The 26,693-nt window shown below is 46.1% G+C and overlaps 1 protein-coding gene across 4 annotated transcripts in view; it reads left to right on the top strand.

Moving 5' to 3' along the window:
* LOC119958200 (signal transducer and activator of transcription 5B-like) overlaps positions 1-26,693 on the top strand; it is a 233,156-nt gene that overhangs the window by 143,650 nt on the left and 62,813 nt on the right. For all 4 annotated transcript variants that reach the window (XM_038786579.1, XM_038786582.1, XM_038786578.1 and 1 more), the window contains 6 exons: positions 5,475-5,682; positions 9,000-9,100; positions 16,173-16,321; positions 21,260-21,397; positions 22,922-23,101; positions 24,175-24,262. In XM_038786579.1, the coding sequence (XP_038642507.1) occupies positions 5,475-5,682; positions 9,000-9,100; positions 16,173-16,321; positions 21,260-21,397; positions 22,922-23,101; positions 24,175-24,262 (864 nt within the window). The remainder of the gene's footprint in view (positions 1-5,474; positions 5,683-8,999; positions 9,101-16,172; positions 16,322-21,259; positions 21,398-22,921; positions 23,102-24,174; positions 24,263-26,693) is intronic.

Genomic DNA, 26,693 nt, shown 5'->3' on the forward strand with positions numbered 1-26,693 from the left:
GCATTAGCAACAATCTTTAGCCGGAAGTGCTGAGTGGATGATCCATCTCGGTCTCCTCCGGAGGTCCCCAGCATCACAGATGTCAATCTTCAGCCAATACGATTCACTCCACGTGATATCAAAAACAGCTGAAGGCACTGGATACTACAAAGGCTATGGACCCTGACAATATTCCGGCAATAGTACTGAAGGCATGCTCCAGAACTTGCCGCACCCCTAGCCAAGCTGTTCCAGTACAGCTACAACACTGATATCTAACCGGCAATGTGGGAAATTGCCCAGGTGTGTCCTGTACACAAGAAACAGGACAAATCCAACCCAACCAATTACCGCCCTATCAGTCTGCTCTCCATCATCAGCAAAGTGATGAAGGACTCATCAGCAGTGCTATCAAGCGGCACTTACTCAGCAATAACCTGCTCACGGACACTCAGTTTGGGTTCGGCCAGGGTCACTCAGCTCCTGACCTCATTACAGCCTTGGTTCAAACATGAACAACAGAGCTGAATGCCAGAGGTGAGGTGAGAGTTGCTGCCCTTGAAATCAATTGCAGCAAGACCTGGACAATATCCAGGCTTGGGTTGACAAGTGGCAAGTTACATTCATGCCACACAAGTGCCAGGCAATGACCATCTCCAATAATGGAGAATCAAACCATCGCCCCTTGATATTAAGTGGTATTCCCATTGCTGAATCCCCCACGATCAACATCCTGGGGTTTACCATTGACCAAAAATTGAACTAACTAGCTGTATAAATACTGTGGCTACCGGAGAAGGTCAGGCTATGAATCCTGCGGAGAGTAACTCACCTTCTGACCACCCAAAGCCTGTCCACCATCTACAAGGCACAAGTCAGGAGTGTGATGGAATACTCTCCACTTGCCTGGATGAGTGCAGCTCCAACAACACTGAAGCTCAATGCTATCCAGGACAAAATAGCCAGCTTGATTGGCACCCATTCCATAAACATCCGCTCCCCACAGACACACAGTAGCATAATCTACAAGATGCACTGCGGGAACTCACCAAGGCTCCTTAGCACCTTCCAAACCCACAATCTTTACCATCGAGAAGGACAAGGGCAGTGGACACATGGGAACACTACCACTTGGAAGTTTCCCTCCAAGTCACTCACCATCCTGACTTAGAAATATATTGCCGTTCCTTCACTGTCGCTGGGTCAAAATTCTGGAATTCCTTCCCTAACAGCACAGCGGGTGTACCTACACCACATGGACTGTAGCGGTTAAAGAAGGCAGCTCACCATCTTCTCCAGGGCAATTAGGGATGGGCAACAAATGTTGGCCGAGCCAGCAAAGCCTACATCCCGTAAAAATGAATTTTTTAAATACTGAGAAATCCACACGGGTAGATTTTCTGCTTGCTGAATATGAAGAGCTTATTCTCTCCCTGGAGGAACACATCCACTTACCCATGTCTGGTGTGTTTAGGATTACTGTGCGTGCACAAGCACTGCTGATTTTTTAACCAGAACACAGCACCGATAAATTTCTGCTGCTGGTCCATCCAAAGCCATCCTACTCGGCTTGTTACTGTGGAGGGGGCAGTGTGAGGGAGTGGAGAGTGAGTGGGAGTTAGGGGGTGGAGGGGGGGGTTAGGGGGTGGAGGGGGGGTTAGGGGGTGGAGGGGGGGTTAGGGGGTGGAGGGGGGGCGTTAGGGGGTGGAGGGGGGGCGTTAGGGGGTGGAGGGGGGGCGTTAGGGGGTGGAGGGGGGGGCGTTAGGGGGTGGAGGGGGGCGTTAGGGGGTGGAGGGGGGGGGCGTTAGGGGGTGGAGGGGGGGTTAGGGGATGGAGGGGGGGTTAGGGGGTGGAGGGGGGGTTAGGGGGTGGAGGGGGGGTTCAGGGGGTGGAGGGGGGGTTCAGGGGGTGGAGGGGGGTTCAGGGGGTGGAGGGGGGGTTCAGGGGGGGGGATGGAAGGGGTGGAGGGGGGATGGAAGGGGTGGAGGGGGGATGGAGGGGGGGTTAAGGGGGGATGGAGGGGGGGTCGAGGGGGTGGAGGGGGCAGTGTGAGGGGGTGGAGGGGGCAGTGTGAGGGGGTGGAGGGGGCAGTGTGAGGGGGTGGAGGGGGCAGTGTGAGGGGGTGGAGGGGGCAGTGTGAGGGGGTGGAGGGGGCAGTGTGAGGGGGTGGAGTGTGAAGGGGGGTTATTGGGTGGAGGGGGAGATGATGGGCTGAGGGAGTGTAGCCAGGCAGGGGAGTCTCACTTGTTCCTGCGCCTCCGATCTGGCATGACGCTACTTCCTGGATGGCGGCTCCCCCAGCGAGGTCCAGAGCCCTCTGCTCATGTTCTTGCACGGTCACTATGGTTATGGGCTGTCTTGTCCTGCAGCCGGGGGGGGGGGGGGGGGGGGAGCATCAGAGTTAGGCGGTCAGCAGGAAGACACGCAGTTGTTGGCAACATTATGATTGAGGGGGGGGGGGGGGGGGGGGGCACCACGCCATGGCAGCTCGCAAGGGCGGTGTGGTGCCCATGTGGGTTGGGTGCAACGTGGTGCCCACTCTCCCTCCGGGGGGGGGGGGAGGGGGGGACTCTTGAGGTTTGGCTTTGATTTTTATGTCATCATTGGCTACAGGAATAGTGCCAGAGGACTGGAGGATAGCAAATGTGGTCCCTTTGTTCAAGAAGGGGAGTAGAGATAACCCCGGTAACTATAGGCCGGTGAGCCTCACGTCTGTGGTGGGTAAAGTCTTGGAGAGGATTATAAGAGATACGATTTATAATCATCTAGATAGGAATAATATGATTAGGGATAGTCAGCATGGTTTTGTGAAGGGTAGGTCATGCCTCTCAAACCTTATCGAGTTCTTTGAGAAGGTGACTGAACAGGTAGATGAGGGTAGAGCAGTTGATGTGGTGTATATGGATTTCAGTAAAGCGTTTGATAAGGTTCCCCACGGTCGGCTATTGCAGAAAATACGGAGGCTGGGGATTGAGGGTGATTTAGAGATGTGGATCAGAAATTGGCTAGTTGAAAGAAGACAGAGGGTGGTGGTTGATGGCAAATGTTCAGAATGGAGTTCAGTTACGAGTGGCATACCACAAGGATCTGTTCTGGGGCCGTTGCTGTTTGTCATTTTTATAAATAACCTAGAGGAGGGCACAGAAGGTTGGGTGAGTAAATTTGCAGACGACACTAAAGTCGGTGGAGTTGTAGACAGTGTGGAAGGATGTTGCAGGTTACAGAGGGACATAGATAAGCTGCAGAGCTGGGCTGAGAGGTGGCAAATGGAGTTTAATGTAGAGAAGTGTGAGGTGATTCACTTTGGAAAGAATAACAGGAATACGGAATATTTGGCTAATGGTAAAATTCTTGGTAATGTGGATGAGCAGAGGGATCTCGGTGTCCATGTACATAGATCCCTGAAAGTTGCCACCCAGGTTGATAGGGTTGTGAAGAAGGCCTATGGTGTGTTGGCCTTTATTGGTAGAGGGATTGAGTTCCGGAGCCATGAGGTCATGTTGCAGCTGTACAAAACTCTAGTACGGCCGCATTTGGAGTATTGCGTACAGTTCTGGTCGCCTCATTATAGGAAGGACGTAGAAGCTTTGGAACGGGTGCAGAGGAGATTTACCAGGATGTTGCCTGGTATGGAGGGAAAATCTTATGAGGAAAGGCTGATGGACTTGAGGTTGTTTTCGTTAGAGAGAAGAAGGTTAAGAGGTGACTTAATAGAGGCATACAAAATGATCAGAGGGTTAGATAGGGTGGACAGTGAGAGCCTTCTCCCGAGGATGGAGGTGGCTAGCACGAGGGGACATAGCCTTAAATTGAGGGGTAATAGATATAGGACAGACGTCAGAGGTGGTTTTTTTACGCAAAGAGTGGTGAGGCCGTGGAATGCCTTACCTGCAACAGTAGGGCAGCAGGGTAGCATGGTGGTTAGCATAAATGCTTCACAGCTCCAGGGTCCCAGGTTCGATTCCCGGCTGGGTCACTGTCTGTGTGGAGTCTGCACGTCCTCCCCGTGTGTGCGTGGGTTTCCTCCGGGTGCTCCGGTTTCCTCCCACAGTCCAAAGATGTGCGGGTTAGGTGGATTGGCCATGCTAAATTGCCCGTAGTGTCCTAATAAAAGTAAGGTTAAGGGGGGGTTGTTGGGTTACGGGTATAGGGTGGATACGTGGGTTTGAGTAGGGTGATCATGGCTCGGCACAACATTGAGGGCCGAAGGGCCTGTTCTGTGCTGTACTGTTCTATGTTCTATGTTCTAGTAGTGAACTCGCCAACATTGAGGGCATTTAAAAGTTTATTGGATAAGCATATGGATGATAATGGCATAGTGTAGGTTAGATGGCCTTTAGTTTTTGACTTTCCATGTCGGTGCAACATCGAGGGCCGAAGGGCCTGTACTGCGCTGTATCGTTCTATGTTCTATGTACGTACCCTGGCAGCCCTCGTGAGGTTGTGGACCTTCTTGCGGTAGTGCTGTACTGCTTTCCCGAGCGGGGGGTCTGCCCCACAGCGCTGACGGCGATGCCCACTTCACGCCAGCTGCGCTTGACTGTACTGGCCGGGTACCTGTGGCCACGTCTTGGGCACAGGATTGCCCTGTGCTCTTCAACTGCGTCCGGCAATGCCTCCAGGTCATTGTCCTGGAACCTGGGAGCGGCACGGCGGGGTCTGTGTTGGGGTCTGTGTGCGAATCGCGCACATTAAATTACGTGGCGTGGCATCATCCGGGCGTCACGCGATGATGACACTGCTTTGTCGCCACGCTCACCGTGTTTCTCGTGGCCCCGCTGCTGGCCTCTTTTCGGGGCCTGAATCTATGCTGCCGGCGGCCCGTTTGCGCTGTCGTGAAACGCGACGACGTTCACGACGGCGCGGACACTGACTCTCCATCGGCGAATCCCACCCAGGAACTAAGACAATCAACAGGAAGGGCCCTTGCAAGAGAGAGACAAGAAAGGTTGTAATAGGAGAAACAATAACGTGCGTCCGTTGTCAAATAGGGAGCTTTTTTTTGGTATGAGACGATGTTAAGGTCTCCTTAGGTGTAAGAGAAGGATTCAAATCATGGGTGGTCACAAAAGGAAGAAGGAGTAGGAGGCTTAGGGGTGAACTTATAGAGTCTATAAAATAATGAGGAGCATATTTTTGGAGGCAGTTTTAACACTGGAAATGTGAGAAAGTCCCCAGTTATTATTAACAAGGGCCACAATAGTCTGTTATGTTTCAATCTATCTTACAACGAATCAGACTGCTGAATGTTTGAACTTGTAATGTGTTGTCGTTCATTTAAAGGTTATTTCCAAAGGACATACCAAGCTACCTGCTGGTATGGGAAAGTTGACCCAGTTATTCAAATAAGAGCATTTGTAAAATAGAAGAATATATAATCATTCTTGTACTCCCATGGAAGGAAGTAACAAATGAAATATGCACATTCAACCAAGTTGGAGTAAATACTAAACCAGTTTTGGGTCTTAGATATTTTCTTTTGTTTTGTTTTGCAGGGCGGTGTTGTTCCAACTGTCAGCTTGCCAACCCAACCTGTTCTGGCCACTAGCAATGAAAGGATAAAACAGGAAGATGAAAATGTATTACAGCAGCTCACCCTGGTGAATGACTTAATCAAGACCATTCAGATGTACCGCAGTGCTATTCAGCAAATGAATGAAGTTCCTGACCAGGAGCAGCAGCAGCTTCAACCATGTTACCAGTGTGAGTATGAAGCAGATTGTACAAAGTTCAACGTACCAAAACATCCGAGAGTTCGCCCACTGAGTCTATACGGTAGAACTGAAAAATAAGGGAGAGATCACTTTGTTAGGATTGCACTAGTCAGCGGGAAATTGAGGAGCAAATATGTAAGGAGATTACAGATAGCGGCCGCAAAAATAGGGTGGCAATAGTTGGGGATTTTACCTTTCTCAGCATTGACTGGGACAACCATAGCACTAGGGGTTTGGATGGAGAGAAATTTGTTGAGTGCATTCAGGAGGAATTTCTCATTCAGTATGTGGATGGCCTGACTAAAGAGGGGCAAAACTTGACCTCCTCTTGGGAAATATGGGAGGGCAGGTGACACAAGTGTTAGTGAGGGATCACTTTGGTTCCACTGACCATAATTCCATTAGTTTTAAGATGTCTATGGAGAATGATAGGTCTGGTCCAAAAGTTAAAATTTTAAATTGTGGCATGGCAAATTTTGATGGTATTAGATAGGAACTTTCAAAAGTTGATTGGGGGAGTCTGTTGGCAGGTAAGTGGGAGGCTTTCAAAAGTTTGTTAACCAGAGCTCAGGGTAGGCACATTCCTTTTAAGTGAAGGGCAAGGCTGGTAAAAGTAGGGAAATCTAGATGACTTGGGATATTGAGGCCCTGGTCAAAAGGAAGAAGGAGGCATAATGTTAGGGAGTTGGGAACAGTTACAGAACAAAAAGATCTACAGGTTCCCGTAACAGCCTCCCCCGAACAGGCGCCGGAATGTGGCGACTAGGGGCTTTTCACAGTAACTTCATTCAAAACCTAGTTGTGACAATAAGCGATTTTCATTCATTTCATTTCACAGCTCCATGAAGGTGGAGCCGCAGGTGGACAGGGTGGTGAAGAAGGCATTCAGCATTGCTAGGTTTCATTGGTCAGAATATTGAATACAGGAGTTGGGACATCTTGTTGAAGTTGTACAAGACATTAGTAAGACCACACATGGAATAATGTGTACAATTCTGGTCACCCTATTATAGGATATTATTAAACTAGAAAGATTGTGGAAAAGATTTACTAGGATGCGACCAGGACTTGATGGTTTGAGTTATAAGGAGAGGCTGGATAGGCTGGGACTTTTTCCCTGGAGAGTAGGAGGCTTAGGGATGAACTTATAGAGGTCTATAAATAATGAGGAGCATCGATAAGGTAGATAGTCGATATCTTTTCCCAAAGGTAGAGGAGTCTAAAACCAGAAGGCATAGGTTTAAGGTGAGAGGGGAGAGATACAAAAGGGTCCAGAGGGGCAATTATTTCACACACAGGGTAGTGAGTGTCTGGGACGTAGAGGCAGGTACAGTTTTGTCTTTTAAAAAGCACTTGGACAGTTATATGGGTATACAGGGATATGGACCAAATTCGGGCAATTGGGACTAGCTTAGTGGTAAAAACTGGGCAGCATGGACAAGTTGGGCCGAAGGGCCTGTGTCCATGCTGTAAACCTCTATGGGCAGGATTCTCCGGCTGCGTCCGCCCGGCGATCAGAGAATTCTGCCTGAGGTCAATGGCGTTCCCCTTTGTAAGCGCCTTGCCCGTGGCGTTCTTGCAGTGGGCGGGGCGGGAGAATGTACCCCTCTGACTCTATCTAATCTGAAACATATTTCCAGTCTAGGTGAATTGACTACCATGCCAACTTGTGCTAAATTAGCAAGTCATACCCAATTTGGCAGCATCAAATGAACCAATTCTTTACACCCATATGAGAATATTTAACATTTGGAAAATTTCCTAAAAATCATTATATAAATTGGACTCATTCATCAGAATGTCTTTATTAGGTCAGTGCTTAACTAAGATGTTGTACTTCCATCAGAACTTCACCAATAATGCTAGAAACACAAAGGAGATCTGCTGACACCGGGACAGAGAGGACAGTTACTGTTTCTGGTGGAGCATTGTAAGCACAAGATCATTGAAGATGAGGAAGGACTTTAAATGCAAAGTAATTAATTCATCCATAAAGATCCTACACTTCTCCATTGCAACATGTGTGTTTCTAAAGTGGTTCCATCATTTTTGTCTCCATTACTCTCTTCGTCAGTCGTCCAATCTGTGTTCATCACTCTATGGGAAGAACTTCCTTACATCTGACTTGTATTTTACTGTTTTAATAACAATAATCTTTATTATTGTCACAAGTAGGGTGACATTAACACTGCAATGAAGTTACTGTGAAAAGCCCCTAGTCGCCACATTCCGGCACCTGTTCGGGTCACAGAGGGAGAATTCAGAATGTCCAATTCACCTAACAGCACGTCTTTCGGGACTTGTGGGAGGAAACCGGAGCACCCGGAGGAAACCCAGGCAGACACGGGGGGAGAACGTGCAGACTCCGCACAGACAGTGACCCGAGCCGGGAATCGAACCTGGGACCCTGGCGCTGTGAAGCAACTGTGCTAACCACTGTGCTACCATGCTACATAGTTCAACATCTCCTGGCTTCATTGCTCGGCATTGTGTGGACATGCCATGTGTTGGATTCAAAAAGATGCTCTTATTTCTTTCATTGTCATTCTAAGCTATTTGTATAATGGAGTATGTGTGTCACCTATGTGTTTTGTGTACACAAATGCCTCTCTGTCGCTTTTGAACCCCCGACAACTCATGCCCATCTGCTTTTTCATATTTTTCTCTTGTTGCATGCATCCTTCCCATGTGAACCCCCATTTTTTCCCTTGCCATGGACCTGCCTTGCAGCCTATCTATCTGTCCTGTATGTACATCTCTGCACATGCTCTGGGTCTCTGCCTCTCTTGCTGTCAGACTGTGCCGCTGCCCCATATGTCCCACACGCGCACACACATGCTGTCCGTCTCCCACCTGCTCTTCCCTCTAACTCCCCACCAAACTGGCACAGCCAGCCGCTTTGTTTGCCTGCCTCCCTCCCTCCCTCCACACCTTGCCATTCCTGCTCTCACTGGCCCCCAGCCTGCTTTCCCCATCTGTCTGCCTGCAGCCACACATGCCCTGCCCCCCCCCCCCCCCCCTCACTTAGTCTCTGTGGTATGGATCTGGGTTGAACTCCATTTTGCCACACTTTTGTTCATCCCTGATGGGAGTGATGATGAGCGAGCTGAGGTCATGCGGTTTCCCAGCAGGAATGTCCGAGGACAGAGTTATACCTGAGTAGTTGCCATTGGCTGACTACAAAATGGCAGCGTATTCACTATCTGCAGAGAAGTCAAGTTAGGAACATGAACAAAAGCAAGAAATTGTGTGCTTAGTGAAGTATTTTTCTGTCTGAGGCTTATTGTAGTACTGTTTTTATTTTAGCTCCGCACCTCTTGCAGCAAGCAAGTAGCCCACGACCAGAATACACCAAGAGGGAGGAGCACATAAACCAACAAAAGAGTACGTGGGACGATCACCGAAGGGTGAGCTTACTTCTGTTAGTATAAAAAAAGCTGTTGGCCAAGCTAAGAAAATGTTTATGGAATGATTCCTTGAAAATGAACAGATCTGAGGCTTCTCCTGGAGGTTGGTGCCATTGTCATGGTTCAATTCCCGTACCAGCTGAGGTTATTCATGAAGGCCCCGCCTTCTCAACCTTTCCCCTCGCCTGAGATTTGGTGATCCTCAGGTTAAATCACCACCAGTCAGCTCTCCCCCCTCAAAGGGGAAAGCAGCCTATGGTCACCTAGGACTATGGCAACACTACCTTACTTGAAGTTCTACTTCCCACCAAACTGTGGCAATGTGCTTTTGGTTACCTGAGTATCTCAACATTTTCTTAAAATAAATTTAGAATATCCAATTCATTTTTTCCAATTAAGGGGCAATTTAGTGTGGCCAATCCACTTACCCTGCACATCTTTGGGTTGTGGGTGTGAAACCCACACAGACACACGGAGAATGTGCAAACTCCACACAGTGACCCAGAGCCGGGATCGAACCTGGGACCTCGGCGCTGTGAGGCACTGAGTATCTCTATATGCATGGAAACCCACCAATGTGTTTTAAGAGTCTCTAACCCAAGCTGTTGAAATCCTTAAGTAGAGTTTCCATTTGCCTGAGATGTACAATTGCTCTCATAGGGACACACACTACTGAAAATGAAATGAAAATGAAAATTGCTTATTGTCACGAGTAGGCTTCAATGAAGTTACTGTGAAAAGCCCCTAGTCGCCACATTCCGGCGCCTGTCCGGGGAGGCTGGTACGGGAATCGAACCGTGCTGCTGGCCTGCTTGATCTGCTTTAAAAGCCAGCGATTTAGCTGAGTGAGCTAAACCAGCCCCTGGTTTCCTAAGTGCAGAAAGTGTAAATGTTGGGTGACAAGCCAAGGCTTATGGGTTCTGGCATTTAATCAGATAACCAGTTAACTGCCTAATCAGTTAGGGGCAGCATGGTAGCATGGTGGTTAGCATAAATGCTTCACAGCTCCAGGGTCCCAGGTTCGATTCCCGGCTGGGTCACTGTCTGTGTGGAGTCTGCACGTCCTCCCCGTGTGTGCGTGGGTTTCCTCCGGGTGCTCCGGTTTCCTCCCACAGTCCAAAGATGTGCGGGTTAGGTGTATTGGCCATGCTAAATTTCCCGTAGTGTCCTAAAAGTAAGGTTAGAGGGGGTTGTTGGGTTATGGGTATAGGGTGGATACGTGGGTTTGAGTAGGGTGATCATTGCTCGGCACAACATCGAGGGCCGAAGGGCCTGTTCTGTGCTGTACTGTTCTATGTTCTATAACTTCAGGCAGGGTGCCAGCATGGAGCACTGGCTCCTGTTTTTATAGCTAAAACCATCTGTTAGGCTAGAGACTTACAGGTTTACCTGGAACCACAATTGGAAGAAGCACATCCCTCAAGTCACAGGGCTGCCCCTTCTTATACCATTAACTAGCAGCCTCGGCGAATGGTGCATGCTGAGCTTATTTAGGACAACTGCTTAACTATCTTGTGTTCTGGGATACTCTCCTCAACTGCCATTTTTCAGTCTTAGAATTTGAAAAATGTGTCCTTCAGAGGCCATCTAGAATTGTCATATTTCAGACAGATGTGTTTCTGGATATGCAGTAATCTTTTGTGCTTTTAGGGAAATCCTCCTGTAAATCCAACAGCAATTGCAATGGGAATGAAGTGGCATTAAATAGCTCTGCTACTTTATATTTGCCAGGTGACACTTGCTCGAGTCTCTTATTTTGACTGGAACTCGGCAAATGTGGAGCCAAGCGTGTGGTAGTGCCCCAGTTGACCAAGGACTTCCATCTGATTCATTCGATGTTGGGTCCAATTATTGGATTGAAGCTGATATAACCTGAATATGTAATGCCTTGCATTCATGGTTATTTGGCAAAAATGTGACAGTAATCTGATTGCATTGCTGAGGTCCAAAGGAGTTTTGGGCTTGCTTACAAATGATTCTAATTGTCTTCCATTGAAGACAGGTTTGAAATTCAGTTTCTGAACAAGCTGAAACGTCACCCCTGCCCAATGTGAACTGTGGGCGTTTGGTTGCGCACTCTTCTCTGAGTCAGAATGTTCTGGGTTCAAGCCCCATTCGAGGACTTGAGCTCAAAACCATGACTGACATCCCCGAACAGGATTGAGTGAACACTGCTAGTTCTTCTCTGGGTCAGACTTTCTACTCAGGTGAGTGCATGATTTGAAAAAGATCAGGGAGTTCTCAAGATGAGCTGGGTCAATATTCTTCCTGCCAAGCAGCACCAACAAAAAGAGATGGACTGGTCATTCATTTGATTGCTGTTTGAGGAATCTTCCTGTGCGCAAAATGGCTGCTGCATTTGCCTACGCAACAGTCAATGCACTTCAAAGCAAAACATGTGAAGAACCTTGAGACGTTTCTGAGAGACATGATAAGGCGCAATATAAATGCACATATTTTCGTCACTACGTGCCAACGTCTATTTATGCTTCTGCTGATCAGCAGTCAAAGCTGCTTCTGAGCCTGAGCTGCTGCAAGTTCTTTGCCCTAGGCGAGAGAGAACGCCACTAGGCTAATTGCTTCAGGCTGACCTCCAGTTCTAGAGTAGCATTGGCAGCTGGTGCTTTGTTTTGATTTGGAATAATGCATGGATCAGAGGACAGTTTGAAGTTCTCTCTCTCTTATTTTATGTTCTTGCCAATAAATTGAGAAGCTTAATTAAGAGGTTTACATCTTCAGTTTAGGAAGAAAAGTTGCTTGTTGAATGGAAGAAATGATTTTGAGTGAATTCGTGACTGCATGGCAAGTATATTTGCTGGGAAAGTTTTACACCGGCAGCAATTCTGTCAGATGACTGCAGGGAAAAGTTTCAATTGCAAGGTATGGTGGTGTGTGCCTTTTCCTCCATACCAATTACCATTTGGCACACTGCACTGCGTTTTACAAGAATATCTGATGGCTAGTTCACTGTGGCTTAAATTCATGCCAAGCGCAAATGAAAGACTGCAGCATTAATGCATTATAAATTATGCAACGTTTTGGATCTGGGAAACTGGCTGCTGCTGATTTAGTTTTGGGCTTGATTTAATGTACGGGATGTCTTTGGATTAGCCTACCCCTTAGCTGCATTGGGAGTGTGCAAAGACAATAGCAGTGTGGAGGTAACTGCACACCTACCTGCTCAGTCTTTTCTATTTTGATCCGATACTTGCATCTTTAAAAAGGATAATCCTTCATTATGTAGTAATTGTTCATGAAATATATTATTTGATCTCTTTTGTCCATTTCCCCCCCCCCCCCCCCCCCCCCCCCCCCCCCCCCAAAAGACAAGGAAAATCTCCATTATACACTGTCCAGGATTATACACTGTCCAGGAATTAACTCAATTAATCCTTTATACTGCCCCCACTGGGAAACAGCACCTCTGCCCACCAATTCTTTGAGTTTGAGCCGAGATAAACTATTTGACGATGTTTCATCATAGCTGAGTCTTGAGTAACACATGCCAACATGAGTCACCACATTGTGATGAGATCCAGAATTCTTGGGGCACTCGCAGCAATTCTTGCATATGTTATACAAGGAAGTGGCAACCATTTTTGCTCTCCAATGAGATGAAACGTAGAAGTACACATGTTTATGTAGTTCACACCCAGTATCAGCAGGAAACAAACATGTGCAGAGCAAAGTTTTCCTTTCATCTTCCCCAACCATGTGTATCAGCCCCAGGTTTTCCTGGAACAGTACGGTTTCCCTCACCAGCTTTGAAGTGAGATTGGTGAATTGTGCTAAAATCTTGTATGTTTAATGCTGTTAATGAAACATCCACTTGGAATTAAGTTGTGCCCCCCCCCCCCCCCCCCCCCCCACTCCTTTCATTTGGGATCCCTCCAATGGTAGAGAAACTTTTATCCCATTGATCTAGACTGGATTTGGACATGCTCTAAAGCGCTACTTCATTATACATCCCTAATCATTGTTACTTCGCCAAATATCTTCCCTAAATTGATCCTGTTTCATAACAACAGCATCACCTAATGTAAAAGACATTTACCCAGAACGCCCTCAAAACTTTTCTCCTATTCTCATCAGCATTTCCAACATGAAGCAAACAGCCTCTGTACTCTTGACTGGATTATAGACCTAGACCTTTATGGATTTTGCAAGTTGTCAATGGATTAGGCACTTTCTATTCTGGATGGACAGAATGGTCCCAAACATTTCCTTTTAAAACATTTTTTAAAAAAAGTACTCAAGTCATTTTTTTTCCCCCCAGTTAAGGGGCAATTTAGCGTGGCCAATCCACCCACCCTGCACAGCTTTGGGTTGTGGGGGTAAGACCCACGCAAATACGGGGAGAATGTGCAAACTCCATACGGACGGCGACCCGGGGCTGGGATTAAACCCAGGTCCTCGGTGCTGTGAGGCAGCAGTGCTAACCAATTTGTCACCCCCCCCCTCCCCCCAGAACAGTTCCTTGTTTATGTTTTTTATATTTTTGCATTGTGGCAACTGTGCAAACGACTGAACTAGCAAAAAAAATTTGGATTCTTTCTATTTTCTTCAGTTAACATATGTAAGTTGAGAAACGATTTTAAACTGACACATTATGGTGTCTTTGAACAAGTGAAAATAATATGCAAAGGGAGAATTGGCTTACTGTCACTAATAGCAGTTTGAAGAATGCAAATAGTCTGATTACCTTGATTGCCGACTGGATTAAGCTCATTTGATTATACAACACTCAAATTATTCAAAGTGAGGATCCTTTTTAAGTTATGGGATATTTTTAAAAACTAGTCATCTGAGTAAGTTATATGGTCAAAGCTTCCTTGAAGACTTTCGGTTGTCTCAGTAGTATTAACTTGTTCTATGTCTGCCTAGGCATTAGGCAACCATCCAAAAGCTTTTGCTGATTTTTTTTGTGTCACTGTGATGCAGTAATAATGTACTGAATTGGCAATTGCAGCCAAAACATTGCATTTATATGGCGCCTTATACAGCGAAACGTCCCAAGGCACTTCACAAAATGGGCAAGGGGGGGGGGGGGGCTTATGACAACAGACACTAAGCTGCATTAAGGAGAAGATGCTGAAGAGACAGAAGTTTTGAGGCTTTTGAAGTTGGAGAGATGAAGTAAAGTGGGGCGGTTCAGGAAAAGAATAAAGGGTTGCAGGACCATAATAGCTGAAGATTCTGCCATGAATGGTGAACTGGGGAGAGAACACAGACTAGAGTTAGAAGAACAGAGGTGTGAACTTGAACATAATGCTTGAGGAGGTTTCACAGGTATGAAACCTCCTCACAGCCAAGGCTGTGGAAGAATCTTTTAAAAAAGGGTGAGGATTCTGAAATCAACGTATTGTGTGTAAGGATATCATTAAGATAAGGGTGAGATGAATCAAATTTAGTCCAAGGTAGGATGCAGTGGCAGATGTTTGGATGAGTTAGTGTGTCTATTGGAATAAAGTGAATATTTGAAACGTGAAAGTGAAAATTGCTTATTGTCACGAGTAGGCTTCAATGAAGTTACTGTGAAAAGCCCCTAGTCGCCACATTCCGCCGCCTGTTCGGGGAGGCTGGTACGGGAATCGAACCGTGCTGCTGGCCTGCTTGGTCTGCTTTCAAAGCCAGTGATTTAGCCCTGTGCTAAACAGCCCCTAATGGGAGGGGCTCCTATAGCATAGGAGGGGTAAAGAAATTGAGCTTGGAGGTGAAAGCATTATGGAATATTTCAGTTACAGTGGGGTGGAAGTATGGAGATTGGGCATATTTACAGCGGGAAAATATTGATTTTAGTTACAAATTGGATAATGAATTCTTTATTATCAGATGAGACACAGATTGCAAAACAATAGGGAAGCAATTGGAAAGGGGAAATTTTGTCGATCACAATGGCTTTGGTCTTGCCAATGTTAAGCTGGAAAAAGTAAATGATTGGGGAGCAGGAAAAAAGGGGAAAAGATGGTACACCATAAAGAAACTCTAAATTAAAATGGTTGTGAACCACTAATTGGTGCTTACTTTTTGAGTTTGTGGTGCAGTATTCCAGAACACAGGAACTCTCACTCACTATAATGCCAGAGCTCTTAGAAAATTGTGCAGGAACTTTACAAAGAGGTTTATGGGCTAAATTGCCACAAGGGGCGGGGACGGTGAACTAAATTGGGTATAAATCTTTTATTCATTTAAGTTTGTTGTAAATAGAAAAAAACACAAGCTGAATGGGGTTGGGGGTGGGAGGAAGCCTCAAACTAATTTGTAGCTGAATGCATGCCTCCCAATTATCATATGCCTCCTGATTTATTCTGTTTTATTCTGTTTTATTATTTTGCCTTTGCTTTGCGATTCATGAGTTTCGTGTGGTAGAGTGTTTACATAAGTCGATATACAAAAAAAGACCCCTCTCCAGCGGGGCAGCAGGGTAGCATGGTGGTTAGCATAAATGCTTCACAGCTCCAGGGTCCCAGGTTCGATTCCCGGCTGGGTCACTGTCTGTGTGGAGTCTGCACGTCCTCCCCCTGTGTGCGTGGGTTTCCTCCGGGTGCTCCGGTTTCCTCCCCACAGTCCAAAGATGTGCGGGTTAGGTGGATTGGCCATGCTAAATTGCCCGTAGTGTCCTAATAAAAGTAAGGTTAAGGGGGGGTTGTTGGGTTACAGGTATAGGGTGGATACGTGGGTTTGAGTAGGGTGATCATGGCTCGGCACAACATTGAGGGCCGAAGGGCCTGTTCTGTGCTGTACTGTTCTATGTTCTATGTTCCAGCCATATGTCAACAAAGCTAGGCATGTTGAATGAATGGTAGCTTCTTTATCTTTATATTTTGCCTGGCACTGAACATTAAATATCGGCCATCGTGATCTGCAGCAATGTGTGATGCCTGTGCATGAAGAGATAAATTGGTCTCTGTCCTCTGGTTTGGCTCCAACAAGCCCATGGGGAGAGCAAGCACAAAACACATTGGCAGACAGAAGTTGTTTGAGTGTTGCTCCCTGGAACCCACTTAATAGGGTAAACGTGCCTTAAGGCTAACAATGAATCTTTTGGGTTTTTTGAATGGCTTTTTAACAGAAGAGAAATTACAGCATCTTGGAAGCGGTGGGATCTCTGGAGCAGGTCCAGGGCCTTGTGCTGAATATGATTCAGGACTGGAAACGACGACTGCAGCTGTCAGGAAATGGTGCCTACTTTGAGGACAACCTGGGGTCACTTCAGGAATGGTGAGGAACCAGATTCAGTCCATTTAGTGCGCAGTATTTTACAAATAAATTGGCACGTAGGCGCAAAATGTCAAATTAAGATGCACTGAATTAAAGTTGACTGGAAATGCCCACTTGTTCATAAGTAATGGTAGAAATTTTGGCGGAATGATAGATTGTTCATCTCTTTCATTATGTCAGTGTTGCAGGATTAGAAATAACTTGAGAAATTTGATACATATATTGCCAAATCACTTTCTGTTGAATGATGAGCCTGTAGTTGATCACTTTGTATTTATTAAAAATAAGTATTTATAGATGTTATTTCAAACTTGCCTCTTGACTGCAGGGCGTACAGAAGGGCCACCCACCAAGGAACAGTCTCAATCCTACTCTCATAAACAGTGGCGTACTTATGTATTGAGTACCTTGTTAGATTAAAACTTTGTAGTCCTGGCCACCAATGTCAAATTTCATTGAATATTACTACTCTTCAGAATTGCACCAGTTGCCTATTTCTTTCAGGCTCCTCACATGTGCTTCAGGTACAGTGTAGGGTGTGTATTTCTAAACTTTCCCAACATCCTTGTTGTACCCCCCCCCCCCCCCCCCCCCCCCCCCCCCCCCCCCCCCCCATTCTGACTCCAACAAAGCTTTACTGATGTTGTCCTTTTGACTTGTCATCATAGAATTTGCAAGTTTCCTGCTTTTTCTTTGCCCTTGGGAATTGTAAACCGCTGGAGATCAGGAGTTTACGATAGGATTACCAGTGGGGTAGCAGCATTGAGAACAGACATTACGGTTTACTGTTCCAACTCCTGGTGTCTCACTGACATAGCATGTGCAACAGAGTCAAAGGGGAGAGTGGGGAACCAGCACTAAATTCACAAATTGATGTTTGACCAGGTGTAAGACTACAAATACTGTATTTACACCAAATGCAGGCAACCTGAGAGAAAGGGACACTGGCACTAGAGTCAAAATGAGTGGACTGAACTAGCAGAAGAAAGAGTCTTAATTTGATGGGTCTCTTGTAATTTGATGTAAAGGTAAAGTCGCCATAGTCTCAGATGGCCATAGGCTGCTTTCGCCTTTCTAGGGGGAGAACTGACTGGTGGTGATATAATCTGAGGATCACCACACCTCAGGCGAGGGGCAAGGTTGAGAAGGCGGAGCCTTCATGGATAACCTCAGAAGGTATGGGAATTGAATTTAGTTGAATTGAACTGGCCTGGGGCTGGTTTAGCTCAGCTGATTGGGCAGCTGGTTCGTGATGCGAAGCGAGACCAACAGTGTGAGCTTAATTGCTGTACCAGCTGAGGTTATTCATGAAAGCCCCGCCTTCTCAACCTTGCCCTCGCCTGAGGTGTGGCGATCCTCAGGTTAAATCATCACCAAGGGGAAAGCATGCTATGGTCATTTACTTTACTAATTTGATGTATTGAGAGTTCATTTCAGTGCCATCTACCAGTATGCAACCTTTATAACTGCTTGTAAATTTGCAAACACTAAGTCTTGATATATACACCACGCCAACAAACTAATACAGAAACTGGTGGCACAGAATTATTTCAGTAATCAGATGCTTGAGTATCCAAATGCTATAGTAACTGTGTCTGCCACTGGCATTCCTTGCTGAGCTATAGAAAGAGACAGCAGACAGCATTTCAATTTACTATAGTTAACTAAATCAGGCCCCAAACCAAAAGACGTCCTGGACGTCTGTATAATTTCCTATTTATGGAGGATCAGTGCAGCCAAAACAGATTATCAATCAGTGTGTCACTTTTATGTCATGGAGTAGAATCTAAATGTAGTGAAGCAGAATTTGAATGGCAATATATGAGCTTCATACAGATACATTTCAAATAGGCATTTCTTGGCTTGCCCGACATTCTCAAATCTAATCAAAAAGCAAACCTGAATACACCTGAAAATACCTTGATAAACGTCCAGTTTATGAACACACAAAAACAGATTGATTCTTAAAAATAATATATTGGGGCGGTACGGTGGCACAGTGGTTAGCACTGCTGTCTCACTGGGCCAAGGATCCAAGTTCGATCCCAGCTCTGGGTCACTGTCCATGTGGAACAAAAAAAAACACAGAACATAGAAAATACAGCACAGAACAGGCCCTTCGGCCCACAATGTTGTGCCGAACTTTGTCCTAGATTAAGAACAAATTAATCTACACCCCATCATTCTACCGTAATCCATGTACCTATCCAATAGCCGCTTGAAGGTCCCTAATGTTTCCGACTCAACTACTTCCACAGGCAGTGCATTCCATGCCCCATTACTCTCTGGGTAAAGAACTTACCTCTGACATTCTCTCCCCCCCCCAATATCCCCTTGCAATGGTTTGTTCCACTGGGGAAAAAGTCCTTGACTATCTATTCTATCTATTCCCCTGATCATCTTATAAACCTCTTATCAAGTTGCCCCTCAACCTTTCCTCGTAAGACCTACTCTCCATTCCAGGCAACATCCTGGTAAAATCGCCTTTGCACCTTTTCCAAAGCTTCCACATCCTTCCTCAAATGAGGCGACCAGAACTGCACACAGTACTCCAAATGTGGCCGTACCAAGGTTTTGTACAGCTGCATCATCACCTCACGGCTCTTAAATTCAATCCCTCTGCTAATGAACACTAGCACACCATAGGCCTTGATCACACTTGAGTGGCAACTTTCAAAGATCTATGAACATCGACCCCAAGACCTCTCTGCTCCTTCATATTGCCAAGAACCCTACCGTTAACCCTGTATTCCGCATTCATATTTGTCCTTCTAAAATGGACAACCTCACACTATTCAGGGTTAAACTCCATCTGCCACTTCTCAGCCCAGCTCTGCATCCTATCAATGTCTCTTTGCAGCCGACAACAGCCCTCCTCACTATCCACAACTCCACCAATCTTCGTATCGTCTGCAAATTTACTGACCCACCCTTCAACTTCCTCATCCAAGCCATTAATGAAAATCACAAACAGCAGAGGACCCAGAACTGATCCCTGCGGTACGCCACTGGTAACTGGGCTCCAGGCTAAATATTTGCCATCCACCACCACTCTCTGAGTCCTATCGGTTAGCCAGTTTGTTATCCAACTGGCCAAATTTCCCACTATCCCATGCCTCCTTACTTTCTGCATAAGCCTACCATGGGGAACCTTTTCAAATGCCTTACTAAAATCCATGTACACTACATCCACTGCTTTACCTTCATCCACATGCTTGGTCACCTCCTCAAAGAATTCAATAAGACTTGTAAGGCAAGACCTACCCCTCACAAATCCATGCTGACTATCCCTAATCAAGCAGTGCCTTTCCAGATGCTCAGAAATCCTATCCCTCAGTACCCTTTCCATTACTTTGCCGACCACCGAAGTAAGACTAACTGGCCTGTAATTCCCAGGGTTATCCCTATTCCCTTTTTTGAACAGAGTTTGCACATTCTCCCCGTGTTTGCGTGGGTTTCGCCCCCACAACCCAAAAATGTGCAGGGTAGGTGGATTGACCACACTAAATTGGCCCTGAATTTGAAAAAATAAATTGGGTACTCTAAATTTAGAAAAAAAATAATATATTAGTTTCAGCCATGGTGGCTCTTTCTTAATATGTGATGCAGTTGCACACACAACTGTTTACTCTAAAGCCTACCCCTAAATCCTCTCAGTATGTCATTAAAAAAAAGATTGACAGGGCAGCACGGTGGCGCAGTGGTTAGCACTGCTGCCTCATGGCGCCGAGGTCCCAGGTTCGAATCCCAGCCCTGGGTCACTGTCCGTGTGGAGTTTGCACATTCTCCCTGTGTCTGTGTGGGTTTGACCCCCACAACCCAAAGATGTGCAGGGTAGGTGGATTGGCCACGCTAAATTGCCCCTTAATTGGAAAAAATGAATTGGGTACTCTAAATTTATAAAAAAAGATTGATTTGGAAAGTGCAATTTTAGTGATGTGAAAACATACCTAATTTGGATAATATAAAAATAGGTTTAGTAGTTTTTGCTAATGAGACAACATATGCAGTGCTTGTTTCAGAAATAAACATTTAAGATATATAATTAACATAATCTGATTTTTTTATACGATTCCCTCCACCAAATGTCAATGTCTCCTCCCCTGAATTCTAGGATAGTTCTGGAGACATTGGCAGCATTCTAGTGCCTTGTCTAAGTCACCATTCTTCACCCATGAAACCTGGTGGGTATCAGGTGATTATTTGCTTCTGAAAAGCATTAGAACCAAGCACCATATCGTCCTTGCTAATATTTACACATCTGCTTTTCCCAGCACCTGTTGACAATAGGAATGGAAATCCAAGCCGATTCTCTTCCTCACTCACTCATTCTCTTTCTGTAGCCTAGGGCCACTAAAGCCAGTTGTGGTGCCCTGATCATTGCCCTGGCTGAGATCAGTTGTTTGAGCACAGATTGGGTATGAACTGTGGATGTAACCTGTCTATCTACCTCAGTGTTTCTTTGTTTAAAGAGGGTTGAGCATCCTCCTCCAAACCACATACCCATTTGTGTTCAAGGAATTGCTATGATACTCCGGATTGCTGGAAGACTCTAAATTAATGACAAGATGCCCACTGAGGGTGATTTAGCTCTTTTGGTAGTTGGTGAAACATTGAGAGATTTTGTTCCTGTTTAAGATAGTTAGCACTTCAGTCGTACCAGCATCAGTACGTACATCAGTTATTTTCTTTTAAGGTGCTTGATGGAAAGCTTGTGCTGCAATTGTGTGACAAGGTGCTCGTTCATCGCAGTCACTCAGGTAGAACTGGAGAAGGGTATTCCCCAAGGAAAGCTGAAATGTTGGGCTTCATTTGGAATGCTAACTTCGGTTCTATTGTCTGAGCATTCCAATGCTTCCGTTGGTAGAATTCTCAGTGTGTTCTTTTGATTCATTATTTAGGCGTAAATATTTATGACAAAGTCTGCTCTTATTCCAGGTGTGATAAACTTGCAGAAATGAACTGTCAGATTCAGCAAGAACTTGGGCTAATTAGCACATGTGAAGACATTGCTAGTGACCAGATATCAGGAGTACCCGAGAAACTCTCTTCCTTATTCAATAACTTGGTCAGAAGGTAACTCCTTTATTACCACATTGCTTGTACCACTAAATGATGGAGCAGGCTCAAGGGACTGCCTTGCCCACTCCTGCTCCTATTTCTTATGTTCTTGTATTCAATTAAAGCTGCAAGCGCAAATTAATCCGATTTTCTGCATTCAACTTGTGTCCTGATATAAAGCAAACCCTTCCTGTGGAACAGGGTCCCAATGCAGAGGAAGTGCAATCTAAAGCGATAGTTAAATTTTTTATTTTGTGAATGAACTGTCCTTCTACATTCCAGACACAATCTATAATACATGTACAGCACCAACTACCTCCTCTTGCGCAAAACACAGTGGGCGCGATTCTCCCAAAACGGGAGAAATCGTAAAGCTGCCGTAAAACCCGGGCGGGTTTTACGGCAGCGCGCCCCTTCCCAACCGGGGACCGATTCTGGTCCCCGGTCGGGGCTAGCAGCCCGACGCCGTAGGCTCCGGCAAGACAGGCTTAACGAAAATTGTTAAGCCCGCTTGCCGGAGTTAGCGCCGGCTGACGCGTCATATGACGTCAGCCGCGCATGCGCAGTTTGGAAGACTCCAACCCGCGCATGCGCGGGTGACGTCATCGCGTTTTTGCGCGAAACCCGCGCATGCGCGGGCCGGGTTGCCCCTCAGCCGCCCCGCGAATGGATACTGCGGGGCGGCGGAAGGACAAGTAGTGCGCGGGCATCGGGCCCGCTGCCCGCGATCGGTGCCCACCGATCGCAGGCCCATGGCACCCTTGGCACGGCCGTGGTACTGCCGTGCCAATCGGTGCCATGGTTATTAATAGCGAGTTTGTGACGCCGTTTTTACGAACGGCAAGACCAGGTGTGTTTGCCGTTCGTAAAAACGGCGGAAAGGGCTGGGACTTCGGCCCATCGGACAGCTGAGAATCGCTGCCGGCCGTAAAAAAACGGCGGCAGCGATTCGGGTCGGGACTTCGGCGGGGGGGGGGGGGGGGAGAATAGCGGGAGGGCGGCAAAAATGTCGGGAAGGCCCTCCCACTATTCTCCCACCCGTCGTGGGGGGCGGAGAATTTCGCCCAGTAATTTGGGATGTAGCGGTTAACCTTCACTGCGAACAGGATATCTGAATGCAGGAGCACTGGCAACATTTTGTATCAGGTGTTTGAATGTCTATTTCAACAAGACTCAATGTGATGAGGCAGTAGTGAGGCCTGAAAGCTGTTACTGCTAAACAGCTCTGCCCCTCAGCCTGTGTGTGTGTGTGTCAGTGTGTTTGTTACTGATGCACACCTATTCATTAATTCTGCACACAGTCCTTGGTCTCGGCTACTGTGAAGTGGCATTAAGTAGAGGCTAATGGCTGTCCGACAGGAGGGAGAGAGAGAGTCATTTCTCTCAGCTGCTGTCACATATCTCCCAGAGTCACAAGTGGCAGCGAGATTGACAGGGACAAAGAAGAATTAATAAACAGTGTTTTTAATAAATTTTAATATTGAACCCATCATAATCAATACTAAGTGGTTATTTTAACCGGTTTCCATTATTTTGCAGTGCATTCCTTGTGGAAAAGCAACCTCCACAGGTACTAAAAACTCAAAGTAAGTTTTCTTCAACTGTTCGCTTTTTGCTTGGAATGAAGTTAAATGTCCCAACAAAGCCTCCTGTTGTGAAAGCCATAATCATTACAGAACAACAGGCCAGAGTTATGAGACAGCATGGGAACATACACAGGTAAGAACAATTTCAACCCCCATATGTATGCATTTGTTCATTGCGTAATACATATAGGGTCTCCTTCCCTTTACAATACATGAAGGATATGCTGTTTCCTGTGTAATATATTATGGTCTGATGCTTCTGAGCATTGGGCATGAAATAAACCTGATATAATGGGAGTTTTAATCTCGTGTAATAGGAAAGATACCAACATGCTATATTTAATACAGGAATTTTAACAGAATTTTAGAATTTATTCACAATTTATTAAGTTTCCAAAATTTAAGTCAGTTTTATGGTTACACACTTCAATGAATGTGAAAGAAAAGTAGATGAAATTCAAAATGGATTTTTTTTCCATGCCTTGCCCCTCCACTTCTATAGATGGGATGCTGGGATACAATTCCACGGGTGTCAGCAAGTCTCCACTGCCTCCCACAAAGGCATTATAATAATAATAATCTTTATTTGTGTCACAAGTAGGCTTACATTAACACTGCAATGAAGTTACTGTGAAAAGCCCCTAGTCGCCACATTCCGGCGCCTGTTCGGGTACACGGAGGGAGAATTCAGAATGTCCAATTCACCTAACAAGCACGTCTTTCGGGACTTGTGGGAGGAAACCGGAGCACCCGGAGGAAACCCACGCAGACACGGGGAGAATGTGCAGACTCCGCACAGACAGTGACCCAAGCCGGGAATCGAACCTGGGACCCTGGTGCTGTGAAGCAACAGTACTGACAACTGTACCACCCACGTTATTCAAATAAGATAACATTATTCAAATGTGAGGCTAAATAGTGAATGCTGGCAGAATATTTGATATAAAATGGTAGCACAACACTTAATCCATAGGCCCATGGCTGACCCAAGTAGGTTCTCAACAGGTAAGCCAAGGAAGCATTGTTGTGGGTTTATTGATTTATAAGTTTATTATTCCGTAGTCCTTCTGTGCCCTAGGGTATGTTAAAGTCTTGGTGTGGTCATAGATTTTCTTCTGTGTCCATTATGAAAAGTTTGATTTAATTTGCATATGTTGGCTATTTATATACTTCAAAAATGTGAAGCTATCATATCCTTTGTTCCAGTGAAAATACAGGAGAGATCATGAACAATATCAGCTTATTGGAGTCTAGCAATGCTACAAAAACCACCAGTGCCAGCTTCAGGAATATGGTAGGTGTTAAAGCAAGAGACACATGTTGCCGTCCCAGAGGGGTTGTGTATTTGTTTTTATTTGGACATCCTTCCTCCATCAATTTTAGCCACAGAAGAGTAATTCATCTCTATGTAGTGGTAATAAAATGAAAATGAAATGAAAATCGCTTATTGTCACGAGTAGGCTTCAAATGAAGTTACTGTGAAAAGCCCCTAGTCGTCACATTCCGGCGCCTGTTCGGGGAGGCTGGTACAGGAATTGAACCGTGCTACTGGCCTGCCTTGGTCTGCTTTCAAAGCCAGCGATTTAGCCCTGTGCTAATGTTAGTGAATTAATAATTTAGGGGCCTGGACTAATCATCCAGAGAAAATGAGTTCTCATGTGAGTTTGAGAATCTGAATTCTTAATGTTGAATCATAGAATAGAGCACAGAAGTAGGCCATTTAGCCTGCCATGTGTTTGACGGCCCTTTCCAGTTCAGCTAGTTCTTTCTTTCTGCGTCCACTCCCCCCCCCCCCCCCCCCACCCCACATGCCCACCCACTGTCATTTCCCTGTAGCCCTGCAAATGATATCTCTTCACCAGTGTCCTCTGGTTCTCAACCCTTCCACCAATGGGAACAGTTTCTCTCTATCTAGACTTCTCATGAGTTTGAACACCTCTATCAAACCTCCTCTAAACTTTCACTTCTCAAAGGATAACATCCCGACTTCTTGAATCTATCTCCGTCACTGCAGTCCCTCATCTCTGCAACGATGCTCACAGATCATTTCCGCACCTCTAAAGCCTTCATATCCTTCCTAACGTGCACTGACCTAAATTGGACACAATACACCAATTGAGGGAAACCAGCATTTATAAAGGTTTGCCATAACGACCTTGCTTTTGTACTCTTTTATGCATGTTTATAAAACCCAGGATCCTGTATGTCTTTTTAACCATTTTCTCAACTTTCCCAGCCACTTACATTTGTGCACATATACCCCCCATGTCTTTCTGTTCCTCAACCTGGTTAGAATTGCACCCTTTTATATTGCCCTTCCTTGATTTCCTACGAAAATTCAAAACTTTAGATTTCTTGGCATTTAATTTCATTTTCTTTGTGTTCACTCATTTCACTAGTCTATCTCTATCCTCGTGAAGTGCATTACTATCCCTCTTTCAGATGACAATACTTCCAATTTTTGTGTAATCTTCAAATTTTAAAATTGCCCAGCACACCCAATACTAGGTTATTAAAAGATATCAAGGAAAGGAGCAGCCAAATTTGGGCTGCTCTATCCGGCGCGACTGTGGGTTATGCACGAGGGCCAGCACCATTATTTCGAGGAACCCGAGGAGGTGATGGACTTTGCAAAGAGGCAAGGACTGATCCCGAGCTGAGGACTCTTGGACTCGTGTTGGAATTTTTAATTCTTTCTCTCTTGTTTCTGACAGATGCCTGCATGTTTTTCATGCTTTTGTATCTTGGTTTTTGTGTTTTTTGTCTTTTTTCTCTTCATGTCTCTTTTTCGCTTTTGTGTTTGAGTTTTGTTAGAAAAAGAGAATAGTTAGAATGGTTCGGATATGGGGGGTGTTTTTCAGGGAATTTTTGCAATCTCTTTCTGCGTTCAGACAGGAATGGTTGACAGTGCCTGCTATTTCGTTTTGTATGACTTAAATTGCACTATTGTTGGAGCTGTCTCTGTCCTGTTTAGAGTATTTGTTCAAGCAGGGTTGATTTGGGGAAGTGATGTGGATGGGCCGGGGGGGGGGGGGGGGGGGAAACCAGGGAACAATAGGTGAGAGACTCGCTGGTGCCGGAGTTGGGAGCCATCAGGCTAGCTAGGTGGGCTAGTCAACGGAAGCCAGGTGTGGTTGGGGGGGGGGGGGGGGGGGGGGGGGGGGGGGGTTCATTTAGCTAGTTTATGTCAGGGGTTAGGTTATAGGGTGGTGTTGCTGGGGGGGGGGGGGGAGGAGAGTAGGTCTGCTGACGATGTTGGAAATTGGGCATGGTAACAGTGAGGAGGTCAGAGGTGGAGACGGCCAGGAAGCGCGACACATGGCTTGGGGGCTGGCCAAGGAAAGGGGATAGCTGATAGGTTTTGGGGGGGGGGGGGGGGGGGGGGGGTGAGGTGAGGGTGGTGAGGTGAGGTGCCCCCTGGCCAGGCTGATCACCTGGAATGTTAGAGGGCTAAACGGGCCAGTGAAGAGGGTTTTGAAGGCGGACGTAGTCATGTTAACAGGAGACTCATCTGAAAGTGGCTGACCAGGTCAGATTAAGGAAGGGCTGGGTTAGTTAGGTCTTCCATTCAGGGCTCGACACTAAGACCAGGGGGGTTGCGATCTTGATCAACAAGCGGGTCCAATTTGAGGTGGAGGGCACATTTGCAGACGGGGGTGACAGATTTGTCATGGTTAGGGGTAAGCTTGAGGGGGTGAGAGTAGTCATGGTCAACGTATATGCCC

The sequence above is a fragment of the Scyliorhinus canicula genome, chromosome 28 (assembly GCF_902713615.1).
Source record: "Scyliorhinus canicula chromosome 28, sScyCan1.1, whole genome shotgun sequence".
Taxonomy (NCBI): Eukaryota; Metazoa; Chordata; class Chondrichthyes; order Carcharhiniformes; family Scyliorhinidae; genus Scyliorhinus; species Scyliorhinus canicula.